Source organism: Neopelma chrysocephalum, unplaced genomic scaffold (genome assembly GCF_003984885.1).
Source record: "Neopelma chrysocephalum unplaced genomic scaffold, ASM398488v2 Primary Assembly neopelma1_97116, whole genome shotgun sequence".
Taxonomy (NCBI): Eukaryota; Metazoa; Chordata; class Aves; order Passeriformes; family Pipridae; genus Neopelma; species Neopelma chrysocephalum.
The window spans coordinates 1,635,442-1,656,217 of NW_020925758.1; the positions used below are offsets into that span (position 1 = coordinate 1,635,442).

Here is a 20,776-nt window from a genome sequence, read left to right on the forward strand (position 1 = left end):
TTATTTTTTAAAATATGTATTTAAACAACTAAGACTACAGCAGGCTCCTTCAGAATAATATTTGTGTCCTTGTTCTTTCAGAAATAAAACAGGATAGCTGATTCCTTGGCACGTGCACTTTGCAGGAGGACAGATGTCAGAGCTCACTGTCATCTTCCCCACACAAGAAAACACAGTAAAAAGCCCCAAGGACTGACGGGCTGGGACACGTGCTGAAGCCGTGCAGATTCAGCTGGAAAAACGTCATACAAATAGCAAATCCTGCTGCTCCAGGTTAGTCACCCGGCACCGGGTTTAGACAGGTAAATTGTGTGTTTATCCCCATGTCCTGTGTCCCTGTGTCCAGTGTCGTAAGGCACTGAGGAGCGGTCAAGCAGCACTGCACACAGGGACATCAGAGAGACCAGCAGCCCCGAAGCACGTGAGCTTCTGAATCAAAGTCATAATCGTAAGAAGATATATATATATATATATATATATGGTAACAGAAAGGGCAGGAAGTTTGAGGAGATCTGGACAGAAAAGAAGTTTCATGGCTCCAGCAGTAGCTAAGTTTGTTTCCAGTGGCGCATAGTCAGAACAAGTCCAAAGTTCAGAGATTGTCAAAAGCTAATTAAATCATAGAATCATAGAGCTATAGAATGGCTTGGGTTGGGAAGGACCTTAAAGATCATCTACTTCCAACCCCTTGCTGTGGGCAGGGACACTTTCCTCTAGACCTGGTTGCTCCAAGCCCTGTCCAACCTGGTCCCCAGAGCATTCCAGGACCCAGCATTCCAAGCTGTACCATGAACCTAAAAACTCACAAGTCCCTCATCAGAGAGGCATTTGGGAGATCTGAACAACGTCCTCCAGATCCTCAACAACACCGTGGGATGTGGAGCCTCCCAGCAGGTTTCTGGTGGCACAGCCCCTCACTGGGCAGACGTGCTGTGAGCTGCTGTACCAGGCACGATGCAAATCAGCTTCCAGTGTCGGCACTGAAGCCTGGAGCACACCTACAGCTAAGCCAGACACACGATGTAACTGTTGGTGCTCCCCTAAATGAGATCCCCGAAAGATGAGAGTAAAATTAAACCTAAATGACAAGTTTAATCCCCAGTAATGGAAGACTTCAGAGACAGGCGAAAGAGTAACCTGAGATCTGAGGGGGATGCAGGTGCCCTGAACACAAACCAGCGTGCCCAAAGCATCATGCAGCACTCCCCTCAGCACATATGAGTTAGTTATCTGGAGAGTGGGAGGCTCCAGCCTCTCCCAATGGCTGCACTTTAGAAGAACTTCAAATCAAACACTTCTTCCAACACAAATCGCCCCTGTGTCTGGTCCTTTTCTTCCTCTGAGTTTGAAGATAGGATATCCATCCAAGGAGTTTACTGATCAAAGGCACAGATTTTTTAGTAGGCGCTTTCTGGATGTACAAATAATTATCAGTCCTCAAATATGTTTTTGAAAAGCAGAAGCACTTCAGACACTTCAGTGCCTGGGAATAACGGGAAACACCACCTCTGCCACGCTGGTCAGACCAACAGTGTCTTCTGCCTGGAAAACCTACAGAACAGGATCAACAGTGTCTAAACCACAGCTCCAGCTCAGAGAAGTGATGGCAGGGCAGGAGCATCACTTCCAGTTGGAAGTGATCCCCCTCAAATATCACCCTTTAAACAGTGGCCTTTCCTTCTCCACTGTCCCTCTTCCAGGTAGATCCAGATTCGCAACATGGTTTCAGTTGGAATGGACCTTAAAGCTCCTCTCGTTCCACCCCCCTGCCATGGGCAAGGACACCTTCCACTATCCCAGGTCGCTCCAAGCCCCGTCCAACCTGGCCTTCAACACTTCCAGGGATGGGGCAGTCACAGCTTCTCTGGGCAACCTGTGCCAGGGCCTTACCACCCTCACAGGGAAGAAGTTCTTCCTTATAGCTAACCTAAATCTAACCTCATTTAGTTTAAAATTCCCCTTTGTTGTATTACTGTCTGCCCAGGTTAAAAATCCCTCTCCCTCTTTCCCATAAGCTCCCTTTCTTCATCAAAAGTGAGGACTTACTGTGACTGCTAGAAATGTACCAAGCTGTAGCCATCAACTGTGGCGTAATCAGGCTCCCCTGAAACAGAGAGCACACAAAAAAATAGGTTTCCCCATGAGAAGTGCTCATTATAAGGCTTCACACACTGGCCATCCATGTTAAAGGGATGGGGTGCAAGGGTGAATGAGTCTCAAAGAGGTGTCCTATGGAGACAGGCTGGGAGACCTGGGGATGTTCAGCCTGGAGAAGAGAAGGCTCCAGGGAGACTTGAGAGCCCCTTCCAGGGCCTAAAGGGGCTTTAGGAGAGCTGGAGAGGGACCTGGGACGAGGGCCTGGAGTGATAGTTCCTCTGTGGGGCCAGAAAGCCCATAAAGCAATAACTCACCTGGTGCACTGGTCGGGGTGGGCAGAGGTCCCCTCCTGCACAGAAGGAAACACAGAGGTGAGGATCTGCATGGATACAGGACTCCCTCTGCCCTGGTTCTGCACTCCCCAGCTGCCCTCCCAGAGCTGGTGGGAAGGCAAGAGGTTTGGCAACCTGGGCTTTATAGAGACCTGGTGGGCTCACCACCCACAGCCTGCTGGGCAAACGCAGGAATTGAAGCTGATATGGTGCAGGAGAGGAAAAAGCAGCCAAAAAGCACTAAGCTGGGGAAAAAAAATCACAGTCACAGGTGAGCCTCAGGGTATGCCTTTGTACATGCCTTTGCCCAGAGTGAGACATCAGGAAGCCATAATTGGACAGGGCTCCTCTCCCAGTGTGGCAGCCAAAGTGGCACACTCATCCTTAGCATGAGTCTTTGGCCCTCATTGTCACCTTGGCCCCTGGCAGAAACACCCTTCAGCCTGTCCTCCCAGCCCACCTTCTGTCCCAGGGGAGTGAATTCAGCTCTGCAGTTCCCCCCTCTACCTACACATGCCTTTAACACTCGTCAGATGGACAGATCACAACAAGAACCACGCAAGGAAATATTTTCCTCTAATACTCCCAGGTCAAGCTTCCAATAGACTAAAAGGAATAAAATATGACTTTTGGGGGGGAGGGGAAGAGCATCACTTGCAATAGCAATTGCAATTGTACATGTTATGTCCCTTACCTTGATATAGGTACAGGCACTGGACTTCTCGCAGGAGTCACATTTCTCTGTGTATTGTAGTAGTTTTCATAAACAACAGGAGCTAGGAAAAGTTAACAGTAGTAAAGTACAGGCCTTTTATAGACATAAAATACTTTTTATACCAACGGTCAGCTCCTAAGTCTTTCCCCTCTCTGTGAAAATGCCTGGCCAGAAAACTAAAACGGGCAGTGCTATCTTCAGGGACTGTTGAAATTGGCAGAGACTAGTGCTGCATGGCAGTGAACTAAAGGAGGAACGTTGCAAAACCAATGTTTTTTGCACCCCAGCTGATGCTGACCTGAGCAGCAGCTCCATGAGGAGTACAGGGCAGTCAGCACTACTTTGTGAGATTGTACTGAGCTCTTACCTGGAGCCAAACTTCCAGTTTTGCGCAAATTTACAAAAAAATCAACATCCTTCTCAATGCTGCACATTTCTAAACTCTTGCGGATTTCCTCATATTTCTGCAAAAGGGAAATAAAATGCATTTCTATTACATCAGGTCAGAAAACAAGAGGGTTTTTTCCAACTGTCTGTTAGACATGGGGAGAAATCCCAATATTCACCCAGGGCACAAGCTGCAGTGATAGGGGAATCACAGAATCTTAGAGTGGTTCAGGCTCAAAGGGACCTTAAAGCCCATCTTGTTCCACTCCCTGCTACGGGCAGGGACACCTTCCACTATCCCAGGTTGCTCCAAGCCCCATCCAACCTGGCCTCGAACACTTCCAGGGATCCAGGGGCAGCCACAGCTTCTCCGGGAAACCTGTTCCAGTGTTTCAGCATGCTCAAAAAAATGTGTGAATCCTAGGGGAAAGCTCATCTGCCAGAGTTTTGGCCAAGCCTTCTGCCTGCCCACTCATGCTGGTGTCTGGTGGCCAATGAAGGGCCACAGTCCAACTCACACATAACACAGCTCAGAACACAGGAAAACAAACTGGGCTCTGCTTTCCACACAGAAGAACGAAGACTTTCAGTTGAGGTACCTCATCATTCTGGACACAGCCCAGGGAGAGCTGGTTGACATGGAGCCAGAGGGCGTTACGGACGTAGCTGATCCGATCACACTCCTGAGTCTCAAAGAACTGAAACAACACAGACAAAAACAGCCACAACATCTTTAAAATGAGAGCAAATCTCCTTAATCCTTACTGCTTCTCGTTCCCAAGTGCCATGAAAAGACAACTGCAAGGAGCAGATGGTGTCGGTCTTCTGCAGGAAACAAGGAAACAGGGAGTCCTCCAGATTGACCAGAAGAGAAATGATCCCTTTGTGCAACCAGATGAGTATTAAAATGAGTGTTTGTTAAGCTCAGAAGGTCTTTAGGACCGATGTGAAGGGGGTCCCCCAGCACCTCTGGGGAGAACAAGCCAGATTCCTAAAGGCAGTACATGTTCCCTAGGTACCCCATGCTCCTGTGCTCCCAGCTTACTTCTCTTCCACAGGTGTCCTAGAATCACAGAATCATTTAGGTTGGAAAAGCCCCCTAAGATCATCAAGTCCAACCATCCCCCCAGCACTGCCAAGGACACCACTAACCCCTGGCCCCAAGTGCCACACCTACAGTCCTTTTAACACTTCCAGGCTCCAGGTATGGAAAAATAAACAAACACTGGGGATACATGAAATCAGTGGTGCATTGACTGGTTAGTCTTCTCCCTCTTTCCTGCCCAGCCCTTTTCCAAGCAGGTTTCAACCCAAGCCTTTTGAAATCTGGCATACCAGAAATCTGAATCTGGTATACCTTTTGAAATGTCCCCATCACAGAGGCTTCCAGAGACCCCAGACACCAAAAGCACACCATCATTGAGGCACTCACGCACACCACACAACAGAGACAGCAAATTCCAGTTCAAAACAGAAAAGTAAAATCACAGCCTGATGAGAAATAACTTGGGAAGGAATCAGCACAGCTGGGAATGGGAAGGCTGTTTGCAAACCTGGGATAGAACCTCAATTTCTGCAGTCCCTGTCCATGGAAAGTCTTTTAGAGTTTCAGACAGAGTCTTCCAGGTGTTGCTGAGGCTCTAGGATGTACTGGCCTCAAGTCACTGAGTATCCAGAGGCAACCATGACTGTTCAAAGTGACAGCCATGCCAAACGTGCAAGTAGGTAATGGGCAAAATGTCATGACCTTGACTCTGTCAATTTTAAAAGGTGGTGGAAAAACAAAAATAATTAAAAAATAGTGGAAACCTTGAAGGAGTGGGGCCTTGAATCAAGAAGCCAAGCTTTAGGCACACACAGGGTTAGCTGCAACACATCCTGCTGCTTCACTGCCAGGGGAACACACAGAAGGGAAATCTGTGCCGTCCCTGGGCCCTGCAGACAGGGGTGGACACCCAGAGGACCACGCTGCCATGCAAAGGTGTCTGGGGGAATTTACCTCACAAGCTTTGATGTGCTCCATCTGCCACTCTTCCCGGACCTTCTCCAGCATGGTCACATTCTGCTGGTAGCTCCTGTCTGCAAGAGAAATCACAGTGTCAGCTGAAGGTCGACAGGCAGGGTGGGTTGGAATGAGATGATTTTTAAGGCCCCTTCCAACCCAAATCATTCACTGATTCCATGATTAACATTAATTTAAATACCCTTCACTAGAAGGTAATATGTGAAGCCTGAAATGGCTAGGACATCAGGGATAAAGTGGAAGGACATGGCCTTGGTGGGGTCATGCAGGCTTCTCCAGGGCAGGTGCCCATCACTGGTATCTTGGGCATGTGTTTCTGAGGAGCTGTGCCTGATCCAAGAGCTGGAGCTTGCCCACGAGCCATGCCATGGCTTCACAACCCCCTGCCCCTGGAAACATGTCCCTTGCCCTCCCAACGTGGCATTTCCACTCACCAGAGTCCTCCAGAGCCGATTTCGTCTGAGCCAGCTTCACGAACAGCTGCCAAAAACAGGAGAGAGAAGGAAGGTGGAGGAGCGCCCGGATGCATCCCCAACGGCGCTGCAGCCCCAACTGGCGAACACCACCAGCCCTCCCGTCTCACCCCAAAACCCAGAGCTGGGAGAAGAGCCATGGGGCAGGAGAGCTGACAAGAAGAGGCATCTCTTTCTCCCCCTGCCCCACCTCCCTGTACCTTCTCCTGCTGCTTCTGCGTCACCAGGTTCGCGTTGCGGTGCACGGCCTGTTCCGCCTCGTCCTTGTCCCGGCACCGCTGCTCGTACAGACGCTTGGCCTGGGAGAGACACCAGCACACAGCTCGGGGGGGAGCTCTGGGGGACAGAACAGCCTACCAGGGCAGAGGTGGGCACAGGCTGCCAGAGGAGCAGGGGGTGGCACACAAGGTGCCCTGTGGCTTAGGGAAAGCCTCACAAGACAAGCTGCATTTACGGATGGAAAGCTCATGGCAACCAAGTCCATGAGAGTGTCCAGAGGAGAGTCTGGAGCACAAGTCTGGTCATGAGCAGCTGAGGGAGCTGGGGGCACTCAGCCTGGAGAAAAGGAGCCTCAGGGGGGACCTTCTGGCTCTCTGCAACTCCCTGACAGGAGGGGGAAGCTGAGTAGGGGTCAGGCTCTGCTCCGAGGGAACAAGGCACAGGACAAGAGGCAACAACCTCAAGTTGCATCAGACAAGGTTTAGATTTAATACTCAGAAAAATTTCTTCACAGTGTTATCAAGCCCTGGCACAGGCTGTCCCAGGCAGTGGTGCAGTCACCATCCATTACAGTGCTCATAAAAGGTGTGGATGTGGCACTTGGGAACATGTATTAATGGTGGGCTTGGCAGTGCTGGTTAATGGTGGGACTCAAGGATCTTAAAGGGCTTTTATAACTCGAACAATTCTATCATTCTAAATCGCATTTATCCAGCCCTGAAAGGCTACCACTGGCCGTGCCTTCTCTGTAGTAACCAGCGACAGGACCAGAGGGAATGGCCTGGAGTTGTGTCAGAGAAGGTTTAGGTTGGATATTAGAAACCGGTTCTTGCCCCAGAGGGTGGTTGGGCACTGAACAGGCTCCCCAGGGCAGTGGTCACAGCACCAAAGCTGCCAGAGCTCAGGCAGTGTTTGGATGACACTCTCAGGCACATTGCGAATGGTCCTGTACAGGGCTAAGGGCTGGATTCAATGGTCCTTGTGGGTCTCTTCTAACTCAGCATATTCTGTGTTTCTGTGATGCTGGGTCCTTGGTGTGCCCTTCAGTGTTCTGAGCACACCCTGCACACCACTCACACAGACTCAGCATCCCTCTCATTTAAGCCCCCAGCTCTGTGCTTGTGTCTGAGCAGTGTTAACCCACAAGGCAAGAAACAGCAGCAGGTTTGCTTTACCTCCATGGTCTTCTTGTACTGCACATTCCTGTTTTTGTGAATCGCCTCCATGATCAGCTCTATCTGTGAAGAAAACAGGCCCAGAATCAGCACATCACTGACTATCAAAGCTCCACTGTGTGGCTTGGGAAAGAGTCACAGACCAGACTGAGATGGACTTAAGGACCTTCATCCACCCAAAGCATCTTCACAACACCCATCTTTTATGCTTCTGTCTAAGCCTCGACTTATGTATGCAAAGGAGCTCTACAAACTAAATCCTAGCAATGTGTCATCTCCACAGGCTCTGACAAAGCTGGGAAGCCCACTCCCCTCTGCTAGTCCAAACCAGCCCCTGGTTCTAGCAGTTTCCTTCATTTTCCAGAAAAAGGAATCTCAAGAAAAAGTTAAAAGGCTTGGCCATTTTATCCGACTCTATGGAGATCATACAGCACTGTATATAAACGCTTCAAAACATTCCCAGTTGAGGCTGGTATCCCCGGGGCTGAGCCCCTGCTGTGGCTGGCCCCAAAAACCACCCAAAGGAGAGGATGTGGCGGTGAGAAGAAGGAAGTTGGAGGTTGCTGCACAGTTCACCAACGTGGTTGCAACATGTAGGAAGAAACTCAGGACTTCCCAGCAGCAGCAGGCACAGGGGGGCACGGAGGGGGCTGGGGAACAGCAGGACACAGCACTGGGATCAGCCCACTGCCGGGGCAGGATCAGCAGCCTGTGGGAAGGCACGTCTTCCCACAGCGCCTGACCTTTTTCCGATGCAGTTTTTGCTTTTCCCTGAAGTCCTCCATCTTCTTCGCTTCCTCCCGAAGGGTTTGCGCCAGCTGGATGTGACCTTGTCCCACATTGTCTATCTCTGCAAAGAAAAAATAACTTAAATATCTATATAGATAGATAGATATAGATATATATAGATACATATTCCTAAAGAGACTGTGTTTCTCAATTCAACTGACATCAAACTGGCCCCACGTCACACATCCCCTTTCAGAAACATGAAAAAGCAGCAGGCTGTTTGAAGCAGCCTCGGGGCAGTGCTCACCTACGTAAGGATCAGTCCTGCTGGGACCTGCCCCCCAGTCTGAGGAAACTCCAGCTGAGAGAAGTTACTCAAACAAGCACAGTCACATCTCCCCCTCTCGCGGGTGAATTCGGGTGCGTTTCAACACATCGCACCCCAGCACAGCTGAGTGAAGGATGCACTACCCCAGGCCAGCAGGCAGCAACTTGGGACACAGAAAAACTAAGGCTAAAAAAATCTCAGGCTCCTCTTGCTGAAGGTGAGCAGCCACACCACGAAATGCCACCCCAGCCGGGTCACCGAGGCAGCGGAGCCAAATGGCAGCTCATGATTCAACATTCCAAAGCTGTTCCAAACCCACGGCTTGGAATAGTCAGCAGTGGTGAGGGCAGGGTCATGTCAGGGATGTCCACAAGGGCAGCAGGCAAACCTGGCAGGCACAGGGTAGCAGAGTGCTCACCTTTAAGGTGCTGTCTGCCTTTAGGGTGCTGCCTGCCCAGTACCCCGGCGGGCTGTGACACAGGGTGGTGAAGGGACTGTGGTATGGTGGCCAAAGCATCATCTTTTACATGTTCCAATTAGAACCACTGAACCATTTAGGCTGAAAAAGCCCTCTTAAGATCATCAAGTCCAAGCATTCCCTCAGCCCTCCCAAGCCCACCACTAACCCATGTCAACAAGTGCCACAACTACACGGCTTTTAAACCCTTCCAGGGATGGGGACTCCAACACTGCCCTGGACAGCCTGTGCCTGGGATAGACAACCCTTACAGTGAAGAAATTTCCCTAATATCCAACCTAGACTTCCCCTGGCACAGCTTGAGGTCATTTCTTCTCATCCTGTCACATGTTCCCTGGCAGCAGAGCCCGACACCCCACCTGGCTCCACCCTCCTGCCAGGGAGTTGTCAGGAGCCAGAAGGTCCCCCCTGAGCCTCCTTTTCCCCAGGATGAGCCCCCCCAGCTCCCTCAGCTGCTCCTGCTGCTCCAGACCCTTCCCCAGCTTCGTTCCCTTCCCTGCACACGCTCCAGCCCCTCAATGTCTCTCTTGTCTGAGAACTACCCCCAGGATTCAAAGTGTGATTTACTCTGTGTGTGTGTGAAGCCTATCCAATAAACCCCAAGTGATCTTCCCATGCACAGCTTTGATACACAACACAACCACCACCTCTGAGCTGCACCCAGACCTGAAAGTCCAAGAGATCCCCAAAAGGACGCCCTGTGGGTCTCCTCTCCCACCTGTGCCCTGGAGCATTTTGTCCCAAACCCCATGCACTGGGACGAGCCAGGCCAGGAGCACAGCCTATGCCTGACCCCATCACCATAACTTCAGAGGTTTTCCTGCCATTTTCTTCCTAAGAAGTTGCCTCCACACTTTGGAGCAGCCAAGCCTGAAGCATGAAGATAAGCCTGACAAGCATGAAGAATTACTTACGTTGCTTGAAAACATCCAGGGATCTCTTCAGTGTGCTGAAAAACACAGGAGGGGCATTAAAAAGAGTGGGCCAGGCACAAGTATCAGCAGAGGACCTCTCCCAAAACAGTCCCTCACTTGACACCAGTCAAAGCAACTCAAGGCAGGTTTATTTACCCTCTTTACACCTCTGGCTTTTTCTCTCTCAGGTATAGCACAGCTCACTTGCTTTGAGATCTCCTTTACATCTTTCTGAACACTGGATACTATCAAAATTCTAAGTTTCATGATGGGTGTATCAGGCAACCTCCCTGAAGCATAATTTTGGGCACATGAACACCTTCTACAAGGTGCATTGGCCTGTGGTTGGAAACATAGAGAACTTTTCTCCATGTTAATTTCAGAAACATTTTATGTGACACAAAATTGTAAAAAAGTCATCAGAGAATGTCAGACTGGGCATGTATAAAGTATAGAAACAAAGCAGGGGGTAGAAGGTGCCAAGGGTCACTGGGGAAATGGAGATCCACTCATGGAGCCACAGTAGTCACAACACGCTGGGCTTTGAAGATTTGCGTGGTTTGACTCAACCTGTACTTCCCCCTGGCTACAAAACCAGTCAAGAGTGAACCCCAGGTCTCATGATCCTCGGCTTTCTGCTGAACCACCAGTCCACACCTCACCTGAGCATCCACAATGCTTTGGTCAGTCTATGGCTGGTGGGAACTTGGTGGAGTCTGGCTCAAAGCAAAGCAGAACCCAGCTGGGGCACTGTTCATTCATGAGAATGGTTTCAGCTCATCTTCTGGACGTCCCAATCACATTTCAAAACACTGTTCTGTCTCTCACAATCTCCTTCCTTCTCTTCCTCCTTCTTTGTTCCATGGACACCCATAAAAGCAGAACACACACAGCACTGTGAACTTACTTCAGCTCTGTCTGCCCACAGGGTTTCTTCTTCGACAAGTTGATGAGCTCTTTGCCATATTTTTCTTCTATAATTGCCCTATTGAGAAAAGAGAGAAATGAGAGAAAGATCCTAATTCAGAAACTAAGACCTGTTAGCAGTGGAGGTCAAGACCTGCTCTGAACTCCTGACCTGTGCCAACCAGGTTTTCCAGTGAAAACACTTGGCTTTGCTGTGTCTGTGGTCCCGATATGCTGCTCTGCCCATCTCCCCTGGGCTGATGGGTTCAAGGATCACCTCCACAGGTGATGGAGGACTAAGCTGCCAGTGCCTGGCTGGAAGATGCAGCCAGGTGACTCACCTAGGTAGGTTTTTTCCCTCGGTTTCCTATGGAACAGGGCTTTTGAGATCCCTCGGTCTGTCCACACTAAGTACTTTTGACTGGCTGATTTATACCAATTGTTACAGGAAGGGAGCAGGCACCTCAAAGACAACTTGGCCACCAGGCATGCACCCCAAAGCTCAGCTCGGGCATTTCAGCTCTTCAGGGCTTTTCTGAATGAGGCGATAAGTACTCTCTGGACCTGCCTCTGATCCTTACAGAGAACGCCTGAAGAAGAGGCCAAATCTTGTGAGGTAACAGAAATAACACCTTTGAGAGATCCTTTTGTCCTCTGCTCTTGAAAGAATGAGAGGGGGGAAAGAGAGTCTATGTGTTGCAGTACAAGAACAACCAGCTTTCTGCAGTTGCTTTGAAGTCAGCACAGACAAACAGGACTTGACTTGCTTGGTCAAATGTAGGCATCTCAACCTAGGCAACCCTAACTGTCTGCAGTCAGTGTAAAGAAACAAGTTCTGCTAAAGAAGGTCTACTGGATAAAATAAATAACTTCCTAAAATGCCTGTATCTCCTAACACAGATGCAAACACCTGTGTTGTCGACTTCTCGAGTCTGGCAGTGAAGGTTCACCCAGCTTAACTCTTTAGAAACTCCCAGAGCTTGTAGGGAAATGGGAAAAAGATAAATATCATAAATTGATTTTTTTTTCCCCTCTATCTAACGACATTCACATGAACTTCATTTGGGACAAAGCATCCAACAGGCACGTCCTCCAAGGCTGGAACTGTGTTAACAGCCCTGCTGTACACAGAGAACTGAGCCACGTTCAGAGAGAGATGCCAGTAGCAAGTCCAGGTCCAGCCTCTAATCTCCTTCTGGAAAGACACATTGGTGGCAAACCTACACCTACTTCAAGAACAAAGAGGACACAGGGTGTGGAGGAGGCTTTTGGCACTCTCTTGTTGTCACAAATGAGGGGGACACAATTCTCAGGGTCCAGTTCTTCAGCTGGAAAGCCCAAATTTTTCTGGAACATGAGATTACAGTAGGTGCATTAGACACTTTCAAGTGCAGGTTCCCCTTCTCTTCATCCCCATTATGTTTGCCCCAGGCTGCTCGGAACCAAGTCATCCAGTCAGAGGTTGTTTTTTTCCAGTTCTCATTACCAAAATTACATTAATTCAGAGTTGTTCTACAATGCTTTTCATATTTAGCCATTGCTAACCAGGTGAACCATAAAGCCAGACCCTCTCAGTTGTTTTTGTAGCCACAGAACCTCTGCTTAGGTCATATTCTCTGATTAATAAAGGCAACACCTAATGCTACTTCTTTTTAGCATTAAATCTATGGGCTGTTCTTAATGTACAAAGACAAATTCAGGACAAGGCCCTGCCTCTCCTAGGCCAAAGTTCTCACCTGATCTTCTGCAAGGTGAACAGCAAGGTGAACGTCATGGTAGAGCATTTTAACATAGTAGACAATCAAACACAACAGAAATCAAACTGGGAGTACCAGGAGTAGGAGCAGTGCCACAGCCTCACTTCCCAGGCTCAACCCAACCCATGATCAGAGGCAGCTCCTCACCTTTCCTTCAGAAAGTCTTCAAACTCCTTGCAGTTCTTCCTGCCATCATTCAGGTGCTGGATGATGCTGTCGTAGCCAACGGTGCTTGTCAGATCCGTGCTCTGAAAACACAGGAGTCACATCCTCATCAGTGCAGCCCATGGACACTGCCACCTCCAGAGGCATTTGCAATGGCTCAGGGAGAGCAAGTGTGCAAGTGCCTATTTATGAAATAAGATCTTTCTTTGTTAGGGGTGGGAGAGACTCCTAGATGAGAACAATGGAAGATTTTCAGGAAAAAAAGAAGAGCTCAGTCCTGCAACAACATATGTTCCCATCCATGTTCTTAAGTGCCACATCCACACGTCTTTTAAATCCCTCCATGGGAGGTTTCCAAAAGAGCTGTTTCCAGGCAGGAGGAGCTCCTGATTCTGAAGGAGCTGGGCAGGGTTGTAGCCTGTGAAATCAGCCTTGGCAGCACCTTCTGGACAGGTTTGGTACGGAGAGAATCAAAAGGACCAGCACGACTGGGGGTGTTCACCTGGAGAAGAGAAGGTTCCAGGGAGACCTTAGAGTCCCTTCCAGTACCTAAAAGGGCTCCAAGAGAACTGGAGAGAGACTTTGGACAAGGGACTGGAGGGATAGGACAAGGCTTCCCACTGCCAAAGGGCAGGGTTAGATGGGATATTGGGAAGGAATTGTTGGCTGTGAGGGTGCTGAGGCCCTGTCCCAGGTTGCCCAGAGAAGCTGTGGCTGCCCCATCCCTGGAAGTGTCCAAGGCCAGGTTGGACGGGACCTGGATCAACCTGGTCTAGTGAAAGGTGACTCTGCCCATGGCAGGGAGGTGGAACTGGATGAGCTGTAAGGCCCCTTCCAACCCAAACCATCCTGGGATTCTGTGACTGCCCGTGGGATGTCCCAAAGGCAGGGCTGGCTGCTGCAATGGAAGAGGAAGTGCAACACGGAGAGCACAGAGCCATGGGCACAGAAGATTTAAAAGCATAACAGACTAAGCCCAAGACAGGTATGGAGGGTGGGGGTTGCATCCAGCCCTGCCCAAACAAAGTGGGGCAGAGGGACAAGGATCTCTCCTCCTGCCCTCCCACGGCTGTCCTGGTCCTTCCTGCTGGGCAGAGCTCTGAGCCCATGTGCTATTTACAGGACTGCCCATGGAAACTACAAACAGATGATTTCAAGGTGACAAAGCAGCAGCTGATGTTCCCCAAGCCCACAGGATGTGCTCCCCCCTTCCTGATCTGCTGCCTGGATTTGCACCATCCCCCCAGCAGACTTGATGAGGAGCAGGATTTTGAGTGCTCCTTGTGATGTTTTGGGGTTTGTTTGCACTTGCAGGCAAAAGAGGGGCTGAAATGCTCTAGTGGGGATGTGAAAACATGAAATGTCTGAGTCACAGCTGAAAGGCAAGTTGCTGAGCTTGACTATTCCATCTTCTGCCCCACTCTACGTGGAAAACCCCTGCAGATACACACCCTACGAAATACTGACATTGGAGAAACATAGAATTATAGAACTGTGTAACTGGAAAAGCCCCCCAAGACCATCAAGTCCAACCATTCCCCCAGCACTGCCAAGGTCACCACTAACCCATGTCTCTAATAGCCACATCCACATGGCTTTTAAATCCCTCCAGGCATGGGGACTCCATCACTGCCCTGGGAAGTTGTGCCAGGGATGTACAACCTTTACAGTGAAGAAATTTCCCTAATATCCAATCTAAACAATGTCCTCTGGCACATGAGGCCGTTTCCTGTCATCCTGCCCCTTGTTCCCTGGCAGAACTCGATCCCCCCCTGCCTTCCCCCCTCCTGTCAGGGAGTTGCAGAGCCAGAAGGTCCCCCCTGAGCCTCCTTTTCCCCAGGATGAGCCCCCCCAGCTCCCTCAGACGCTCCTGCTGCTCCAGACCCTTCCCCAGCTCCGTTCCCTTCCCTGCACACGCTCCAGCCCCTCAATGTCTCTCTTGTCTGAGGGCCCAGAACTGCCCCAGCACTGGAGGTGCCTCAGCAGTGCCAGCACAGGGAGGGCACTGCCCTGGCCCTGCTGCCACACCAGGGCTGGGACAGCCCCGAGGCCATTGGCCTCCTGCCCCCCTGGGCACACCTGGGCTCGTGTCCAGCCGCTGCCACCAGCACCTACAGGGCCTTTCCCAGTTTTCCAGCCCCTCTGCCCCAGCCTGGAGCTGCAGGGATCTGTTGGGACACAATGGCAGGACCTGGCACTTGGTCTTGTAGAAACTCACACCGTTGGCCTCAGCCCACTGATCCAACCTGTCCTGGTCCCTCTGCAGAGACTTCCTGCCCTCCATCACTCTGTCCCAACCTTCCCAAATGGAAGGGTTTGGGGCACTACACTGTTCACGGACCATCTCTAGGAAGATCTGTATTTATGCCGAGCTCTCAGTGTGTGTCCTCAGCCTTACATGCTTAGAGAAACACACCAGAAGCTGGATGACTATTTTAGCAGACGGAAACACGGTGCAACCATAGCTGACTGTGCTGTCCTTGCTCAGAGTCTGCGTAGCCACAAAATCGCTCAGGGTCCTGCAGAGGTTGCTGAGACAAAAAGAAATGCTTGTGCTGGTGTCTGCAGGGAGCAGGGTGAGGAGATGCTGCACAAGGCTGCAGGTCCTCCCCACCCCAAAACCAGGTGGGTGCAAAGGAGAGACAAAAACTCATCTCGAGGAGGAAAAGGACTCGCTGCAAATTCACCCCCCTGAGACCATCACCCTGCAAAAAGCAGGATTACTTTTTGATTAGTAATTTTCCCTTTGAAGTTTCCTTCCCCTACACCAGTGCACCTCTCCTGCTCATCCCAGAGACTCCAAAAGCAGTGGACTATCCTGCCTTCATGAAATTATCTCTCCCCACAAACCCCACCTTGTTCCTTTGAAAGGACGACCTGAGGGTTTCATAACGCTGCTGATTAGTTCCACCACGCCAGTCCCCGTTTAGAGAAGGACAACAAGGGGAAAGGGGAAGTGAAACAGCCCAGCCAGCATCACACCATGAGTCAGCAGCCAGGGAATAAATCCAGGAGCCTGGGGTTGCAGTCCCCCCAGCCATGGGTTGCTTTAGCAGCATCACTAAATACACTGCAGAGAGCAGAGCATTGTCTCAGTAAAAGCAAAATGACCAAAATTTCAGTCTCCAAGCTGCAAGCTGTCAGCCCAAAGATCAGAACTGAGGTGGTTTTTATCGTCATTGTCATTTCTATTTTTGCTACACAGTTTTACAGGACAAAATTGCTCTGATGAAACCCAAAGCTTTGCTCTTGGGTTAACTGAAATACGTGGAAGGGCGGGCTTGTGGAGAACTAGACGTGTACCGAGAAAGTGGAAAAAACTGCAAGAAAAGACCTCCTATAGTGAAAGAAGAAGAGCAGGTTGCAAAAACAAGTGAAAACAAAACCTCGTGCTTGCTCAATGTGTGGCAATCACTACAGGCCAGGCAAGGGCAAAACAAACGCGAGCTTTTGGGTATTTTTGTTTCTGCACAGCTCTCTCACAGACACGCAGGAAGCACAGGTTGTGGGAGGGAGCAACACGGGAGTGGGGACATTCAGGGCAATGCATGTTCAGCTTCAGGCATGTCTGGACTTCAGTCCCTGGGCGAGCAGGAGCTGCAGCAGGGTGCAGAGAGCAAAACTTGTTATTTAAGGAAGTTTACCATCCTGTGCTGATACCCAAGAGCATGAGCCAACTCGAGTGCAGAGAGCAAAGCGGCCCCGTGCCTTCCCAAATCATGGGCATCATGCTGTCAGCTCCAGCAGGGACCAGGCTGCAGTGCAGGAACACACACAGAGAAACCAGAACTGGTGTGGTTTAAAGCTCAGTCAGTCCCCAGGTGAGGCTGGAAGCACAGCCCTGCTACCCTGACAGAGAAAAGGGTGGGCTGCAGCTTATCATAGAGTCATAGAATCACAGAATGGTTTGGGTTTCAAGGGACCTTAAAACCACCCATCTAGTTCCAACTCCCTCCCACGGGCAGGGACACCTTCCACTAGACCAGGTTGCTCTAAGCCTCATCCAACCTGGCCTTGGACACTTCCAGGGATGGAGCAGCCACAGCTTCTCTGGGCAACCTGTGCCAGGGCCTCACCGCCCTCACAGTAAAGAACTAACAAAAGTTCACTGTCCCAACAAAGAAATTCGGTGGTCACCACTCACAACCAGTCACATTTCAAAGCTAGAAGATCCAATACCAAAACTGGCCTAGCTTTTGAAGGTTTGGTTATTTTTAGACTTTGCCCCATCAGTTGAGGCACCCCTCCTCTGGAGCTCTGCCAAAGTCTTGCTTTCTCATTGGGCTGTCCTAACCACTACAGAATTGCCCCTCACCAGAGCAAAGTGCATTTTTAGCAGTATTTAGGGTTTCTGCAGGCAGAGTGTGATGGTGATCTTAATTTAGGGGGAAAAAAAAAGACATTTTGTTGGACCACCAGATGAGAAGCTGAGCCAGCACCACCATTAAGGAACAGGGTATGTGTGGCAGCATCTGCCACCTGCCCAGGATCATGCAGAGATGGTCCTCTTGATCTCACCTTGTTTGACAGGTCAAGAACCTACTCAAGATGAATGTTGTGCCTCACCACACTCTTTGTAGCACTAGGACAAGGGATGATGGTTTCAAACTAAAAGAGGGGAGATTCAGATTTGATAGAAGGAAGAAATTGTTTAAATTCTTTATGAGGAGGGTGGGGAGGCCCTGGCACAGGTTGCCCAGAGAAGCTGTGGCTGCCCCATCCCTGGAAGTGTTCAAGGTCAGGCTGGATAGAGCTTGGAGCAACCTGGGACGGTGGAAGGGGATTGGACTAGATGGCCTTTAAAGGTCCCTTCCAAATGAAACCATTCTACGATTCTAAGAAATCACTTGCTGCAGCAAAGACTTCTGCTTCCACTTTTGCCTCAAGCGAGGTAATTTAAGAGGAATATTGCAGGAGGAAGTGTGTGCGGACTCACAGCACCCAACAGCAAACGGAAGCTGAACACACAGACCTCCACACCTCATCTAAATGAGGTTTCTTATTTCCCATCTCTTGCTCCCCCCTCCCTCCCCCAGTCCTCACAGCTGATGCACAGTCACCAGTACGTGGTGTGGCGATTGCTTGGGGTGGTACCTGCGTTTTCCATGGGCCAAACCACCACAGCAGGGCCTCGATCTCTCCACTGAGTCACATTCACCACCCTCTTGTCCAACGTGAACCCCAGTTCCTGCCCCAGGCACGTTTCCTTGGCCAGGGGATGGGGGTGGGGGTAGTGGTGGAAGCACACAGGCTTCAGAAAGGAAAAAACCAAGCAAAATCCCTGGCAGCACCAATGGGTTTGGGCTCAGCAAGAGTTGGGGATCATTCAGTAAATAGCCATGTTTGCAATAAAAGGGGCGAGGCAGGAGTGAGTACCCCATGGCACGCCCCATCTCCTCCTTAACTTGGGGGCTTGGCGCTGCTCCGGCCCTGGTATTTTCTCCCACTGAGCCCCCTCCTCCAGGATCCTCCTTCAAAAAGCTCCACAACACAGCTGGTTTGATACCTGTGTGGGATTTGCATATTTGACAGCTCTATGCCAGTTAGCACGCTAATGACACTGGTGCTCTGCACTCATTGCACAAAACACAGGAGCTCCAAATGTGGTGCCTGCTCCCCCTGGGGCCTGTGCTCCTCTCCCCCATCCTGCAAGATGGGATCTGCTTCCAGGCAACATCTGGGAAACCCCAAACACCATTCACAGATGGGGATTTTCAGCCCCAAAAGACACAATTTTGTAATTTACTTCCTGGTTGCCAATACCTGGAACAAAGGTCTACCACAACAAGAGGAACTGAGCGGCCACAGAGCTGACGCTTCACAGCAGATATGTGGCTTTTCTGCACTTCTCCTTTCAGAAGAGCACAATTCACACTCAGAAGAATAAATTGTGGTTTTCCCCAAAGTGCGGCTTTTCCTCTGCGGCTCAGCAGCTGACAGCAGCACACCGAGCACCAGCACATCCAGTCTGGGATTAGCTCCACATCAAAGGACCGCTTTTGGCTATAGTATGTCCAAGTAGTTCACTGACGGCCAGTTAATGTCATCTGACCCTCAGACTGGCACTGATTTCCTCCAGCATGGCAGTGGCTGCTTGCTGGGATTATTTTGGCTGCACAGAGCAGGTTGCAAAGCCACAACTCCCAGGACGTGTGTGGTTGGGCAGTGCCTGCTGGGGATCACAGAATCACGGAATGGTTTGGGTTGGAAGGGACCTTAAAGACCATCTCGTTCCAACAACCCCTGCCATGGGCAGGGACACCTTCCACTAACCCAAGTTGCTCCAAGCCCCGTCCAACCTGGTCTTGAACACTTCCAGGGATGGGGCAGCCACAGCTTCTCCGGGCAACCTGTGCCACCTGTTTTATCACTCCAGGATGCCCAGAGCTTTCAGCAAAGTCACCCCACGACCACGATCGCTTCGGAGCCCACTCTAACCAGAGAGCAGTGACCCCCCCACCATCTCCAGCTGTGACCCCCGCGACCCGTCTGTGCCCCCCGGCTCCGGCTGGCCCCGGTCCCGCTCACCCAGAAGTGGTCCCTGAACCGCGCCTCCCGCATCCTGCCGCTGCCACCGCCGCGCTCCGCCGCTCCCGGCACCGCCCGGCCCGGCCCAGCCCGGCCCGCCCCGACGAGTCCCCACCCACGCACGGGAACACCCTCCGTGGGTCGGGCGGCGGGACGTGCTGGGTTGTATCGGCGGGGAAGGGAGGCTCGCCGTCAGCCCACCCGTGACGGCCGGACGAGGGACCCGTGCGGCTTCCCGGAGGAAACACGACCCGCAGTGCCCTGCCCGCCTGGCTTGGGGATGGCGGAGTGTTTTGGGATGGTTTCATGGAACCATAGAATTATTTAGGTTGGGAAAGCCCTCCACAGACCATCGAGTCCAACCATTCCCCCAGCGCTGCCAAGCCCACCACTAATCCTTGTCACCAGGTGGCACATCCACGTGGCTTTTAAATCCATCTAGGAATGGGAACTCCACCACTGCCCTACGCAGCCCCTGCCAGGGATAGACAACCCTCTTGGTCAAGAAATTTTCCCCAATATCCAACCTAAACCTCCCCTGGCACAGCTTGAGGCCGTTTCCTTTCATCCTGTCCCTTGTTCCCTGGCAGCAGAGCCCGACTTCCCCGGGCTCCCCCCTCCTGTCAGGGAGTTGCAGAGCCAGAAGGTCCCCCCTGAGCCTCCTTTTCTCCAGGATGAGCCCCCCCAGCTCCCTCAGCCGCTCCTCATAAAACACAACCCGCCTTCACAACACACATCCCGTGTTAGCCACAGTTTATTAGGGGGCCTCTGCCTGAGGCAAAGCACTGCATGAGCGACCTCTGAACAGTGCTTTGAAAATAGGAGGTAGGACGGAGTGTGCTGGAATGCCTGAATCACACCCACTGCCCTGACCTGCTGCCTCTGCGTGAAGACGGACAGCTAAAACAGTCCACTAATGCAAAAAGAGGCATTTTCCACTTACTGAAATAAGATGCTCAGTTGTAACCTGAGGCTGATTTAGGCAAACTGAGCCTGTGCACGCTCCTGACAGAAGACAGCACAAGCCCTCACCAGGAATCCACATCACCGAGCAACTAAAGGGGCTCCAGGAGAGCTGGAGAAGGACTTGGAACAAGGGATGGAGGGATAGGACAAGGGGGAACAGCAGGGTTAGAGGGACAAGAAGGCAGGTTTAGATGCGATATTGGAAAGGAATTCTTTGTGAGGGTGGTGAGGCCCTGGCACAGGTTGCCCAGAGAAGCTGTGGCTGCCCCATCCCTGGAAGTGTCCAAGGACTGGCTGGACGGCGCTTGGAGCAACCTGGGATAGTGGAAGGCGTCCCTGCCCATGGCAGGGCTTTGGATGTCGATGATCTTTAAGGTCCCTTTCCAACCAAATCACCCTGTGAGCCTGTGATCCATTCACCATTTCCCAGCTTCCCAGCCCCACCCCGTGGCCAGGGCAGCCCATGGCACCACTCAGGACCTGGGACCCATCCTCCAAAACCCGCCCTGCCCTTCACTCTGACCCGACTGGTGCATTTACCACACGGTGCTTTCACGAGGAAGTTCTCACCTTCCTACATCTCA

The 20,776-nt window shown here is 51.1% G+C and overlaps 1 protein-coding gene across 2 annotated transcripts; it reads right to left on the reverse strand.

The window, feature by feature from the left end:
- On the reverse strand, nucleotides 1–19,299 carry PSTPIP2 (proline-serine-threonine phosphatase interacting protein 2). 2 transcript variants are annotated; one of them, XM_027671703.1, is made up of 15 exons: nucleotides 19,227–19,299; nucleotides 12,681–12,781; nucleotides 10,778–10,855; nucleotides 9,871–9,905; nucleotides 8,165–8,271; nucleotides 7,422–7,484; nucleotides 6,228–6,326; nucleotides 5,989–6,034; nucleotides 5,531–5,610; nucleotides 4,131–4,229; nucleotides 3,512–3,608; nucleotides 3,124–3,205; nucleotides 2,412–2,446; nucleotides 2,047–2,104; nucleotides 1–1,376 (listed from the first exon to the last, which is right to left on the reverse strand). In XM_027671703.1, exons 1-14 carry the CDS (start codon nucleotides 19,257–19,259, stop codon nucleotides 2,055–2,057), a joined length of 1,005 nt encoding a protein of 334 aa, XP_027527504.1. In that variant the 5' UTR covers nucleotides 19,260–19,299; the 3' UTR covers nucleotides 1–1,376; nucleotides 2,047–2,054. The 2 variants fall into 2 exon arrangements, with proteins under 2 accessions (XP_027527504.1, XP_027527502.1); XM_027671701.1 differs by having other exon boundaries at nucleotides 1–1,551.
- Between the last annotated feature and the right edge of the window lie 1,477 nt (nucleotides 19,300–20,776).